This window comes from Hyperoodon ampullatus (assembly GCF_949752795.1).
Source record: "Hyperoodon ampullatus genome assembly, chromosome: 12".
Lineage (NCBI taxonomy): Eukaryota > Metazoa > Chordata > Mammalia > Artiodactyla > Ziphiidae > Hyperoodon > Hyperoodon ampullatus.
Window position 1 is genome coordinate 6,969,046 of NC_136925.1, and position 14,223 is coordinate 6,983,268.

Here is a 14,223-nt window from a genome sequence, read left to right on the forward strand (position 1 = left end):
TGGGAATACCCCTCTTAGAAATCGTATAGTGTGCCTAGTTCATTTGTGCATTTATTCAACATTTCTTGACCATTAGCAGCGCTTTAGGCATGGGGTTAGGTGCTGACTGTAAAGAGGACCTGTCGAAGTTCTTGGCTTAGTGGGAGAGGCAGGATTGAAACCTCCTTAATGGTTCTGTGAGATGGGTATGTACAAAGGAACAAGCAGAGAAGGCTTCACCGGGGGAAGAGAAGAGGTCTTCACAGATGCAGAGAGAGGGCAGCGTGCGCACAGGCGCGGAGATGGCGATGTGAGGACCTGGCTTGCTGGGGAAGGTGAGCAGTCCCTTTGCGCTGCAGCGGCTGGGGCTGGGGACGAAACGCAGGAGAAGAAAAGGAGAGGCACACTGGGGTCAGATACTGAAGATGTGTGGGTCTTTTTATGAAATTGACATTTAATCTCAGAGGGTAAACAAAGGGACCCAGAAACAAGGTAATGATTTTTAAAACTACAACGTTATTTATGTGTTAGGTGTGTCTGTGAAACCATTTAAAGGATAAATTGGAGGAAATAGAGGCTGAGGGCTGGAGATGGTGTAGGCTTGAACTGTGGTAGCGGGAATGAGGACAGAAACATACTGAAGACGGAGCTGAAGATTTCATGACAAACTGAGTACAGAGGGCGGCTCTGAGGTCTCTGGCTTGGCGGTAGAGGTGGATAAAACGAGAAACCCAGGGGGACTACTGTTTGGGGGAGAAGTTAAGTAACGTTTGGGGCCTGTTATAATTGAGATGCCTGAGGGACACTGAAAATGTCTAGCGTGCGCTTGGAAATCCAGATGTGCATTTAAGGAGAGCACTGAAGACTCGAGGTCCTGGGACTCAGCAACATGTGGGTGACAACTGAGGCGATTCTCAGGGTGAATGTGAAAAATGAAAACAGGGCCAAGGATGGAGCATGGTGACACCCACATTTAGAAGGCAGGCAAGCTGGAACCCGGAGCCAGCGCCAGAGTGCAAAGGAGTCGTCAGAGACAGGAGGGGGATGGGTGAGACCCGAGTAAGAATCACAGCAGGAGTTTTCGGAGCACTTCAAGAAGGGCGGTGTGGGGGAATTCTGCGGCAGTCCAGTGGTTAGGACTCCGAGCTTTCACTGCAGGGGGCACGGGTTCATTCCTGGCCGAGGAACTAAGATCCTGCATGCCATGCGGCATGGCCAAAAAAAAAAAAAAAAGAGGGTGTGGTCAGCAGTGACAATACAGAAGAGAGAAGATCTGGCCTCCTTAGGAGGGGAAAGGAGAGCGGCTTCATGTCAAGCAAGTGGGGTGATTTGGGGGACAGTAGGAGTAAAGATGCCTGAGTATCCGCAGGGGGCCCTGCAGCGTCTCTGTGAAGTAGGAGTGAAGGTCGTCTTCAGTAAGGGTAGAGGAGGCAGGTCAGGGGCTTGAGAAGAGAAGGAAGAGTGCACAGACGCTCCGGGAGAGGACAACGGGGGCGACTGCAGCGGACTAGACACCAACTCCAACTTGCTCCCGATAATCTGACCTGGAGAGGGGTCGTCTGTGGGCAGTTCTGGGCCGAGAGCCCTGCTTAGGCTCAGACTGTTGGCATTTCTGGGGGAAACTCACCAACACTGTCCTTGCGTTTCTGTATTTTCTCTCTTACAGTCGGGACAAGACGGGTCATCCCAGCGGCCTACACCCACCCGCATTCCTATGTCAAAAGGTATGAAAGCAGGAAAGGCAGTAGTGGCAGCCCCAGGAGCAGGAAATCTGACCAAATTCGAGCCTCGAGCTGAGACTCAGTCTATGAAAATAGAGCTGAAGAAATCTGCAGCCGGCAGCGCTACCTCTCCTGGAGGGGGGAAGGGCTGAGGGCAGTGGCGGAGGGGGTATGTCGTGCAGATGCTCCTGCTGCCCTCTGTTCGTGCCAACTCTCTACATGTACTAATTTAAGTTTTCAATATCTTGTTCATAAAATAATCAACTAATAGCCATGTGTCTTTCCTATTTTGTGGATTTGTTTTGATGCTGGGGAACAGAACTAACTAGCAAAACTACCGTGTGCTGTGTGCTTTGCGGAGGGTGCTGGGCCCCAGGCAGGGCCTGACTTCTAGACCCAGTTTTGCTTCTAGAAAGTGGACCCATTAGTTACATCAGTAAGATATGGGGGCTGGATCACAGCCTCTCCAAAGCCAGCTCCTAATTGTAAATCAAATATAATAGGCTTTGTTCCACCATAATTGATTTTTCAAAACTCTTTTATGAAATAGGAAATAGGTTAACAATTGTCATTTGCCTCTATCAGATTCCAAATTTCCTTCATGTGCTGGAGACAAACAAACAAACAAAACCCCCCAAACAAAACCCAACTCCTAGTTATCACAGGGCCTGGACCTCTAAGGTTTTGCAAAAACAAAAGCCTCTGAGACGACTTCAGGAAACAATTTGAATGTGAAATAAAATGGAAACGAAATATGGAATACTAGAAACAGAGCTTTACTTATCTGTGTGAGTGTGTATTGTAAAGATTTTGGAATTTTAGAACCGTAAATGTCAGACTCATGCTCTATTCAAGTGTGCAACTGATTTAAATTGTGGAGCAGTTTGAATAGAGCTGCCAAATGGCCCTTTACAGCTCAAGAGAGGTTGTAATGGATAGAAAATAGCGACAGTAAATTTTGATACATTGTTGCCAAGAAATAAAATGACATCATGCCTAGCTTAATTGAATTGAAACATTTTCACAGTCAAGTGTGGACTTGACTTGCAAGTATAGAACCAGATCATGATTGTGTGTGTGCGTGTGTGTGTGTGTGTGTGTGTGTGGTGAAGTGTATTATTATTACCTGTGTTTGTATCATTGTTAATTTTAAGCATGTTTTCATAAGCATGAAGAGTGTGTGAATGCAGAATGCCAGTGTCTGAGAGAAGATTAACCATGTTGACATGGACATGGTGCTTGGTAGTCAAATAACCACAGATGAGCTCAAGGCTGATAACCCCCAGCTTAGCATCTGAGGTCATGGGCAGGCAGAACTTTGTCGAAATCTTTGAGGCAATTGGGTGAACTTTACAATCACACAATGAGTATTAAGTTACAGGTTGCTATTTTCTGCTTCTAAATTGTGAGGTTTCCAGAATCATTTGAATAGTCCCTGCTCCTGATATTAGGTAAAAGGTAGATTTCTTTTAAAGATATATGATTGGTTTTTAGCCCAGGAGTCACCGTGCTTCATGGTATAGAGACTGTCCTCTGAGTTCTTTCCACACCATTCTTCCTGTCCCTTGTAGAACTTGGGCTCAGATTGTAGATGAAGGAGATGGACCCCTCACAATATTCTCATTTACTTCATCAGATCACTGTTGCCTACAGCTCAGTTCTCAGCAAATGTATTTTAAAATATCGAGCAACTATGGGACACATGACCTAATAATGGAATTTCAAGGCAGAAGGAGAGGGAGACTGAGAAAAAAAGACTTTATGAAATACGGTTTTGAACAAGTTTAAACAACAGAACTTGCCATTTCGAATACTGGCTCGTGTCTTTTTGAAAGGGAATTCCCCCCTTTTGTAAAGTGGACTTTATCCCTTTCAGAAACAAGGACGCTCCACTGTTTATCAAATGCCTCCCTGGCATTTAGCCTATTTAGTGTTACTGTACATGCTGTATTTGAGCAAACGATGCTGTCAGAACGAAACACTGTGTTCTGTTTTATACTACCTGCCATTCTTCAGTGACCCTTATCCCAATCAAGTGTCACTGCTGCTGTTTTGCTTTTTTACCTGCTCACACCATGCTTATGTTGGTTCTGCCCGGAAGCTTCATTCCATCTGCAGGGAGAGGCTGTAAGAGCTTAACCGTGAGTGGACAGGATGTTTATACATCTGGATCTTGGAATACAGCCACCTGCAAAGGACAACCGCTAAGAAAACTTGGCGGCACGACACATATTCGCTTTTCAGAAATGATAAAGTGCAACTGCCGTGGCAGTTTTCCTTTGTAATTTTAGAACCAACTCCACATTTATTGGCTAACTTTGTTTTAAACTGCATATTAGAAATGAAATCCACCGAGGATTGGAGGTGGAGGATTCAATGCACTCCAACTCCGGCTTCTATGTGTGAGTATAATGTTTTTAAGATGCAGTTTCATGTGCTTTTATAAGAGTGAATGGGATGAAAAAGTTAGTCTTTTCCCTGTCCTAAAACAGTACTGTGTAGTGAAATAGCAGGGGTCTCACTAGGGCAGCTATGAACAGCTGCTGTCAGGTCCCGTCCTGGGGAGGGAGGGGTGCCATTTCCATAGATTTCAGTGTGATGGCTCCCTCTGGGGACATGCAGGGCCCCATCCACACAGCTACAGAGGCAGCCCTGGTCTTACCCTCCTGAGAATAATTTTTGTGTGTTGGCTGTTTCCACATTCTACGATGGTGGCCATGTAGCATGCATGGTACCAGAAACATTCCAAGATGGGACACGGCCCAAAAGGTATTTATCATTTCTTGAAAATGACTTTCCTGTCTAGGTCACCTGCTTAAACAGAGTCATTTAGTTTCTACTGGCATCTTTATTATATTTTCATTGAGGACAGGTTAACGGGGAACAGTTGGGCTGTCTGGAGATTTTAGTGTACTCGTTAAGGGTAGGGTGCTACCAGATCTCTTAGTTGAATGTCTTTAAGAAAGAAGTGAAGACATAGCTTTGATGTGCACTGTGGGAAGAGTATAATTTCAGGGAAACAAAAACCTGTCCAAGAATGGGAGATGCACAAAGATTTGAATTTCTCATTCCTTTCATAGATGTGGAGTACTGGGGAGAGAGCAAGACTTTCCTGACTGGGAAAACCCCAGGGATATTAGATGAGAAGGGCACGTTTATGTGGGCAGCAGGATGGCAGAGAGAGAGAGGAAGACGTAACAGGATGAGCACAGGGAGGGCTTCCCAGTAAACAGGACTGCATTATTCCCAAACCTCCCTAACCCAGCCGATGGTCAGTGTTTCCCCCCTACTTCCTACCCCGGTCTCATCCTTGGTTATCTCCTCACCCTCTGCTCTTTCAGCTTCTCCTTTTCACCTGTTACCTCCACATAGGATGTAAATATGCTCTGGCCTCTTCCGTTTCAGCACAGCTTTTCCTTCAGCCATGCAGTCCTCTATAGCTACTGCCTGACCCCTTCCCTGCCTGCCCGGGTGGAGCCACTGTCCCAATGCTCGGCCTTTTCTGCCTCCACTTCCACTGTTCCCATGGATTCTTTACTTATTCTTTATTTTTGTGAAAGTACCTCATATACAGTTGACATACAAGCCGGTGCTAAAAGACATGAAAACCGCTGTTCCTCACCTCACACCCCCTTTCCAAACTCAGCTCCACTCCCTAGAGAAAATGATTTCTCACTCTAAATTGATAAATTGTGGATATCCTTTTCTTCCCATTATTGTTTTGATGTTTGAGAATTTAGCCCTCTGACATGTCTCCTCCCTTCCCTTTTCCCCATCCTCACAATAGGACTGCATCACACATTTTTTGATAAATCAGCAGCCAGCAGCCAGCCTGTTTCATGTTCATATGTTTACAGTGTAAATTTAAATATTGTTCCCTGCTGAGCCAAGTAGTGTACTATGATTATGTTTCCTTCCTCTTACCATGTTCCCCCTTCAAAAGAATAATTGCTTTCATTTTTCATCTGCTTGCTTTTCTGTGTATCTATCTGTATTTCTTCCAAATGCTCCAATAGATCTACCAAACACCTATGAGTAATTTTTCCAAACACTTAAGCACATCAGTTTCATACTTTTCCCTGGAGGCCTTACTAGTTCAACCCTCTGCTTCCCTACTTAGTCTGGAACGCTTGTCCTTTACGTCTGCTGCTCAGCTGTTGTCCTGTTGCCTACATTGAATCCTCTGTTTCCTGGATTTCTTCTACTTCTTTTGCTTACCTGTTTGTCTGTCTGTCTATCTATCTATCTATCTATCTATCTATCTATCTATCTGTCTATCACCTGTCTATCTACCTACCTATCAAAGCGCATCTTCCAGTAGTTTCTACAGAGAAAAATCCTCCAGTAACCTTCCTGAGGCAGGCTACCTGCATTCTGGGAACAGATCAGGGAGATGAAGTGGAGAATCTCACAGTTTAGGCACTCCCTTGCATTCAGCCCATTCTTGTACCTAGGTCCAGAACTTGTCAGGTCAGCTTTTTCAGAGAATAAACCCCGGATCTCTGTAAGGGTGACAGTAGAGTGAGGTTATGCGCCTCTCGCTCTGTGACTGAGACATCTAATCTCCTTTGGATTCCTTGAACTTCTCTGACTGCCCTGCCTCAGTCTCCCTTGCTGGCTCCTTATTGTATGCATGCATTTTTTTTTTAATTGAAGTATAGTTGATTTACAATGTTGTGTTAATTACTGCTGTACAGCAAAGTGATTCAGTTACACATATATATACATTCTTTTTTCATATTCTTTTCCATTATGATTTATCACAGGATATTGAATATAGTTCTCTGAGCTATACAGTAGGACCTTGTTGTTTATCCATTCTATATATAAAAGTTTACATCTGCTAATCCCAGCCTCCCAATCCATCCCTCCCCCAACCCCCTCCCCCTTGGCAACCACAAGTCTGTTCTCTATGTCCCTGATTCTGTTTCTGTTTCATAGATAGGTTCATTTGTATCATATTTTAGATTCCACATATAAGTGATATCATATGGTGTGTGTCTCTCTCTGTCTGACTTCCTTCACTTAGTATGATCACCTCTAGGTCCATCCATGTTGCTTGTGCATGCATCTTAAGGGTTGCTGTTCTCCTCATCTTTTCAAAAGCCATTTGCCTACACTACATGCTCATTCTGGTTCCTTTATTCACTCTTGTGGCTTCAGTTATCTCCCATATGCTGATGACGACCAAACCTCTACCTCCAGCCATGCACTCACGTGGCACTGTACATCTCCAACTTAGTTCGTCTCAAAGCCATTCTCAACAACCCCTCCATCCCTCTTCCAAGTTTTTTCCTTCTCCTATAATTCTCCACCTCAGCAGGAATGACCTGAGCTACCCAGTCACTCAAGAAAGCCAGAAGCCACTTCAGGCCCCTCCTTCCCACTCGCCCACCAAGGAGACCCATTCAGCAAGTCTCTCATACCCCTGTCAAACCCCTGACACCTGAGACAGCTGCACCCACATCTCCATTTTCCCCATCACTGCCTGAGTGGAGGTTCTAACTGCTTCTCATCTGGATGACTCTAATACTCCCCCAACTGGCCCCATAATCTCCAGCCTCAACATTTCCTGATTCATTTTTCATTTTGTTTTTCAAAGTGCAAGTTGATCATCTCACTCCTCTATTTGAAGCCCTCCCAAGGTTCCTCATTATCCACAGCATGCAAAGCCAGCTCCCTGGTGTGGCACTCAAGGCTCTGTGATCTGGCTCCCTACCTCCCCACCCTCCCTTTCCCTCGCCTGGACTCCCACCCCCAGGCCCACAGAATGCCCTGCACAGTGGCCAGATCACCTCCCCTTGACTTGCTCAACTTGTTTCTTCTCCCTGCGTTGCCCTTCCTCCGACATTTCCTTCTGGTGGTTTTGTCCTCTGTTCGAAATCTCTTTTAAGAACTTTGCCTCCATGAACAAGACAGGCCATTATTTCAGAATCTAAGCCAGGGTTTAAAGCCTGTCTTTTTTTACATTTTTACAGCAAATGCTGTAAAAAACTTGGTACTTACTGTAGAGAAAGAAAACTAACAGTCAAAGGATGGCTGGGAGTTGGAGAAGAAAGAGGTGTTCTTGCTTCCTCCTTAGTCTGCAATACAAGCCTGTGAGAATGATATGGAGGGTGCTGACACATCATGACACATGTGAGAACACAGAGGGAAAGAGGGAGCAGAATTAGGGGAGGTCCGGGTGCTGCCCTTGTGGATGGTGTAAGTTACCGCTATTTCCCTCCAAAGGCTCCGTGGCAGGTAATGGATGCAAAACAGCCAGGAGTCCTGGACTGGGGAGTTCTCGCCTCTGCAGCTATCACACGTGTGGAGAACTAAGGGGGCCTGGGGGCTTCCTGTGAAGCACAAACATAAATGAATCATTTACGAATGGCCCATCCTCTCTTACTCCCCCAGAGGAGCATGAAAGCACTTCAGGAAAGAAAAAGCCCCAGGTGATGTGTCATGCTTTTCAGTTTCATGAAGGACCCTCTAAAATAGATCAGAGAGGCTTCTGTTTGAAGGGATCCAACGCCACCACCCATAAGCAGGGTTTAGCTTGAGGATGGATATTAAGGCGAACATGGAGAGAAGGTGGATCGCTGAACAACGGACTAGATTCCTGACACAGGACTGACCAGGAGATCAGAGGAAGGCTGTGTCACCTTTGGCAAACCACCTTACCTTGGCTTGTGGCTTAGCATTCAGTTATGATCTTTTATGATTCGGGCATTCCTCCTTAGAGTGGTAAGGTGAGATGCTTCACTCTTGTTCAGTGAGCAACTTAAAAGAGTCTGCCATAATGCTTTTCCTAAGAACTAATAATTAATTGCTTATCTGGTAAAAGTAGTTTGGGCCTCTCTACTTGTGCTAATATTATTTATGTGTGATGGACAGAATTGCAAAGCCAAGGGCTGTTTAGAAATGAACTAGACTTTAGAGGTCAAGAAGATAATTATCCTTATTATTAAAGCTGAAAACAAAAACAAAACAAGAAAACCCCCAACACTTAGAGTGTCTCATTATCTTATTAATGATGAAGGCAGGGCTTCAGTTTCTCCCAGTACCTTATTCAGGATTTCATACGAGTAAACTACTTCAAGTGAGCAAAGTGTATATTCATACATAGACTAAAAATACCCGCTCAATGGGCCAAAATAATATTGCCAAAGGATTTGAGATATTGAGCTTTCTACATAGAAACCCTGTGTGTCAAAGTTCTCATAACAGCAATTTGATGAATATTATCCTTATCTAAAAAACACAGTGCCCTTCTCAATTTTCACACATAATGTTATATTCCATGCTATCCTGTGACCAACCGTAGACTTAGATCAACCTAAGCTGATCTCAGCATCTAGCATCTAACACCTGTGTCTAAAAAGTAGAACCTGAGCATGCTTGGCTCAGGTACTTAGCTATTTTTCCACCATTTAGTTTTTATTTATAATTAATGTTATCTATGGGATAACTAGTTCCAATTTGCTTGTATCTGGGGAACAGTAATCTGTGTGAGAGGTAACAATTAACTTGCTTGAAAAAAAATCTACCAATCATAACTGCGATGATTGGTAACTCCCGCAACCTGGGGGGCGGGCGAGCGGAAGATTTGGCCTGATGATGGAGTGGAAAATGTTCTGTAAGGAAGCAAATAAACTCTTAGGTGGTTGAGAAACCTCAAGAGAGTTTGTATCATCTGATTCCATAGTTTCCTGAAGCAAATGACAGAACTGATTAGCGGAAGTATTTTTAATTAGCCGAGCTGAATCCAAAAGAAGAATACAAGTCCAAATCAACAGAGGAAGTTTATTGGATTTCCTATTTAAAACAGATGTTTTATCAGAACTCTGATTAACGTCTGAATGTGATAGTAACAGGACTGAATACTGAAGCAGTTTCTTAAAATGAACCTTAAAAGTAAACAATATCTAGGCACTCCTACGTCTAAAAGGTGTAGAGAATGCGGACATTTTTGCAGGAGGATAAACCCCCCTACAGGCGGCAGCAAGGTCAAAGCTGGGGTTTGGTAGCTGGTGGAGGAAGAAAGGCATAGCCCTAAGCTAGTGCCTTGCACTCCAGGCAGAGCTCCTGGGGGTAGGAGCCATGGAACAGGGAACAGGCCCTATGCCGGCCAAACTGATGCAGAATCCAACAGGAAATGTTTTCTGTAACACTGGTGTACAGTTTCCTGTGAATAAAGCAGCCCTCCTTTGCTGATGCAAAGTCCTGCTATAAATTGAACTTCTGCTTTGCTTTGTCTTTGGTTTATGAATTTGGAGGCGATCAAAGTGGTGTGGTCTCATTTACTAGAGTTGATTTTTAAAATTCAGAGCTCAAGAGTTCCCTTGAGGCTTGGCAGGGTATAAACATAGACACTGCTCTGGAGGAAGGCACTGGCTTTTCAGGGAATACATCTTTCTTACTCCACAGCCAAAGGGTTCTCCTGGGAGGAATCAGAATTCCAGTTTGTTACCAGGTTGCCCCACTGTAGCACTCAAGAGACATTCTCCCCCACATTTCTCCCCAAATCCTGTCTTATGTATACAACTTTGGATCTCAAGTCATCTGGCTGGCGAGTAGTTTTGGGGATACCACCCAAGTAGGATAAATAAGTCATCTTTGTAAGGTCAGAAATCAAGTGTAATTAGGAATTGATAATCCGTTAAACTTCCTTTCCATGGAAATTATCTAATAGCTAGTGTAATAAAAGAATGAATTCATTTCACAATAATATTATGAAAACAATGTATTTAATGTGTTACATGAAGCTTCTCAAGAAAAAAAACTTCAAGATAACACTTGAGAGAAACACATAGAGGAAAAAGTGCTTTGGTCAACTGTTAATATAAAAATATATGTAAAAATCCAGTGTCCCCATGTACATATACTGATTAAGATTTAGAGGGTTTTTTTCTTCTTCCAGTTAGAAAAGTGGAATTTGTTATTAAATATCTACACAACAGAGTGCCCCCAATTTAAATGTTTCGCTATTTTGAGTTTGCTGATAGAGGTGGTAATTAAGTGTGGCTTTGGTCTCAGTCTTCCTCATATATTCTACAGATTACTAATGTCAGAAAAGTGGTATCTGTAAAAAGAGTAAAATTTAGATTACAGAATTACATCTGATTGTACTTAGTTCACCTTAGAGGTCCCAAATGACTTATTTGGGTCTTATTTTGAAGATGAAATGAAGACAGAATAGTAGATGGAAAAAGATTTGCTCACTGACTTTGTAACTTCAATAAAATCTATAACATTATTTTATTGTACTAAATCATAAAAAAAAAAAAAGGAAGAGACCTGGGAATTCTGTCTTTAAAAAAAAAAAAACGCACAAATAATGGCATTAATCCCCGAAGCATCTTTATTTTATTATTATTTTTGCTGGCAACCATGAACTCCTTATGCATCAGATAGTTTTGCTGTGTAATGTCACCTCAAAATTTAATACCTTAAAACAACCTTTTTTATTTCTCATAAGTGTGTGTATTGGCTGGGTGATTCTTATTTGAGTCAGTTTACAGATTTGGGGAAAACATAGATAATAAGCAAATATAGATTTAACAAATATGCTTAATATATTTCAAATGATAGAGCCACTATCATATAGATCTTATCTCACCATCTTTAGAAACAAGATGAAATATGTCTCTATGTTATAAAATAAAATAACTTGGGCTTGTTTTACTTTAAGTAAATTTTATGTACATAAATACTAAACCCCATCTTTTATTATTGAAGTTGAATAAAATAAAATAAACTCTCTTATTTGGCATTGTCAAGTACTTTTGAGATAGTCTTTTTAGTAACATAATCTGATTAATAGCATTAATATATATATATCATGCATGGATTACCAGTTTGCTACCTTAAAAATAATAATAAGATGTAATGGTCCAACCAAGACATTGTTTCTATTTATGTACTCTTGCCATATGTATTTTCACCAAATACTAATTCTAAAAAGCGATTCTTATTATTTTTCTAAATTGGAATATAGTTGACTTACAATGTTGTGTTACTTTCTACTGTACAGCAAAGAGAATCAGTTATACATATACGTATATCCACTCTTTTTTAGATTCTTTTCCCATATAGGTCATTACAGAGTATTGAGTAGAGGTCCCTGTGCTATACAGTAGGTTCTTATTGGTTATCTATTTTATATATAGTTGTGTGTATATGTCAATCCCAATCTCCCAGTTTATCCCTCCCTCCCCCCTTCCCTCCTGGTAACCATAAAATTGTTTTCTACGTCTGTGACTCTATTTCTCTTTTGTAAATAAATTTGTTTGTACCAGTTTTTTAGATTCCACCTATAGGTGATATTATATGATATTTGTCTTTCTCTGTCTGATTTACTTCACTCAGTATGACAGTCTCTAGATACATCCATGTTGATGCAAATGACACAACTTCGTTTTCCTTTTTATGGCTGAGTAATAAATAGTCCATTGCATATATGTACCACATCTTCTTTATGCATTCATCTGTCAATGGACACTTAGGTTGCTTCCATGTCCTGGCTATTGTAAATAGTGCTGCAATGAACATTGGGGTGCATATATCTTAAAAAGCCATTATTATCACGGAAACTATAAAATGCTAGGATTAGGAGAAGGCAACTCTAGGAATTTAGAGGTTTGCACACTCAAGGGGAGAGAAGAAGGTACTGTAGTAAAATAATATTAGCCCTGCCAGCGATTTGAGAGATGATTTCTGATACCCTCATTTTGTAATGAGGAAACAAAGGCACAGGCATTCTGAATTACATGTACAATAAGAACAATTCTAGATTTCACTCTTTTAAATGTATGTTTCCTATGATCTCTTAAGGGAGGAAAATGGGGAAGATACTTTAATTCTATTAAGGAGGTTTGAGACCTATGTCTTTTCCCTCTTTGAAACCTACTATAGAAATTTTTAAAAAGAAAAAGTGTTGAGTGAGAAATAACATTTTAATGTGAGACCTTGATTTTTACCTGCATAATATTTTATTTAGTGTTTTTAGTTTTTACCTGAAGGTTTTGATACAATTTTAGGCCCCGAAAAAATTTGAGGCTAGAACAATTTTCCAAAGGTAAAACGAGATAATGATTTTATGGGTTTCTGGCACAGTAAAAAATCATATCTATGTCTTAAAAGCTTTTCAAAACCTTCATAGCTAGTTATTATTAAGTATATAAAACATTTATGTATTTACTTTATCTGTTTTATCCCAAATTCAATTCGGAAAGGTCAAGGGAAGGAATGGAAATATCTCCACCTAGTGGTCAGTGTGAAGTAAACCTCTAGGTCTATGACATAATGAGCTTTAATTAATGTTTACTTAGATATTTTATTAATTATCCATGTTAAAAATTGTAAATAGTAAGAATTTGAGACTAACATGAAAATAATAGGTGGAAATTTCCTGACGCTATTCATAAACATTGACATCAGTTGACCGGGAGGTAATACATTTTTCAGACAGAGAAACCATTTGAGGCTTAGTTATTTCTTTCCTCTGCTCTTTATCTCAGCAAAGGCAGGGCTCTGCTTCATTTTGCTCACCAATGTAGTTCCATGCCCAGCACAGTGATGGTCATGTAGTAGGGCCTCAATGACATAATGAAAAAAAAAGATGATAAATGTTCACAAAGACATAAAGGTTAAAAATGAAATCAATCAAATAAATATAAATATTACTCATTGTGGCTGGTACTGTTCTAATTGTTATTTCTGAATCTATTTTTATTTACTTTTATAAAAATGAATTCAGATTTAAGAGCATATGCAGAATTATGCAAAAAGACGCAGTCAGAGACAAAAATGAGTCATCTGTATTTAGTGACTTCTTGGGAATAATGAATATTTCCTTATTAAAACTCAAATCTACACCCATAAACAAATAAAAGTATGTGACTATCGTTCAGAACAGAAATTCTAGGCAATAGTCTGGTTTCCACTGTGGGGCTTGTATATAGTAATGACTGTCTTTGTGTTCAGTGCTTTGCTTGGGTAAAATCAATCGAATATTGTTAGAATATTAGACATGGTTTCTAAAAATCTTCAAGAATTTAGGGGTAAGGCTCCTATGTCAATATAAAGAACTTACCCAAGAATAGGAAAGATTTTCGGGAGAAGCTATTGGGCTCATGCACCTATTTTTGTTTGTTTTCTTGTTTAACACCTATGGTCTTTTAGTGAAATGATATGGTATTGACCCTCACATAAACTACTGATTTGAGTCTCAGTTTAATTGAAAATGCCGTATCTTTCTTCTCTTTGTAGAAAGCATCATCATCCACCAGTTACGTATGAACTCCAGATGAAATGGTAAACCGAGCACACACTGGGTGTGTGTACTTCTTCTGAATCCCTGTTGAATGGATAGTATTTCTCCAGCTCTCCACCATCACTAAGGTCCTCTATGCTACTGATCATGACTGGAAATAATTTTCTACTTCCAGTGAATTTTTTTGAGGATACAAATGTAAAAACTGAACATGGTGTTGCTGACAGTATAAAAATACGTAGCATGAGGGCAATTCAATCTTCA

The 14,223-nt window shown here is 41.0% G+C and overlaps 1 protein-coding gene across 2 annotated transcripts in view; it reads left to right on the forward strand.

Annotated features, from left to right (window-relative positions):
- FILIP1 (filamin A interacting protein 1) overlaps nt 1–13,996 on the forward strand; it is a gene marked incomplete at both ends in the record, with an annotated part of 223,407 nt that extends 209,411 nt beyond the window's left edge. Inside the window, 2 exons of one of the 2 annotated variants that reach the window (XM_079716772.1) lie at nt 1,646–1,703; nt 13,956–13,996. In XM_079716772.1, coding sequence (XP_079572898.1) covers nt 1,646–1,703; nt 13,956–13,996 — 99 coding nt within the window. Of the gene's footprint in view, nt 1–1,645; nt 1,946–13,955 lie in introns of those variants that run through there. The other variant, XM_079716771.1, reaches the window with a different exon arrangement.
- Between the last annotated feature and the right edge of the window lie 227 nt (nt 13,997–14,223).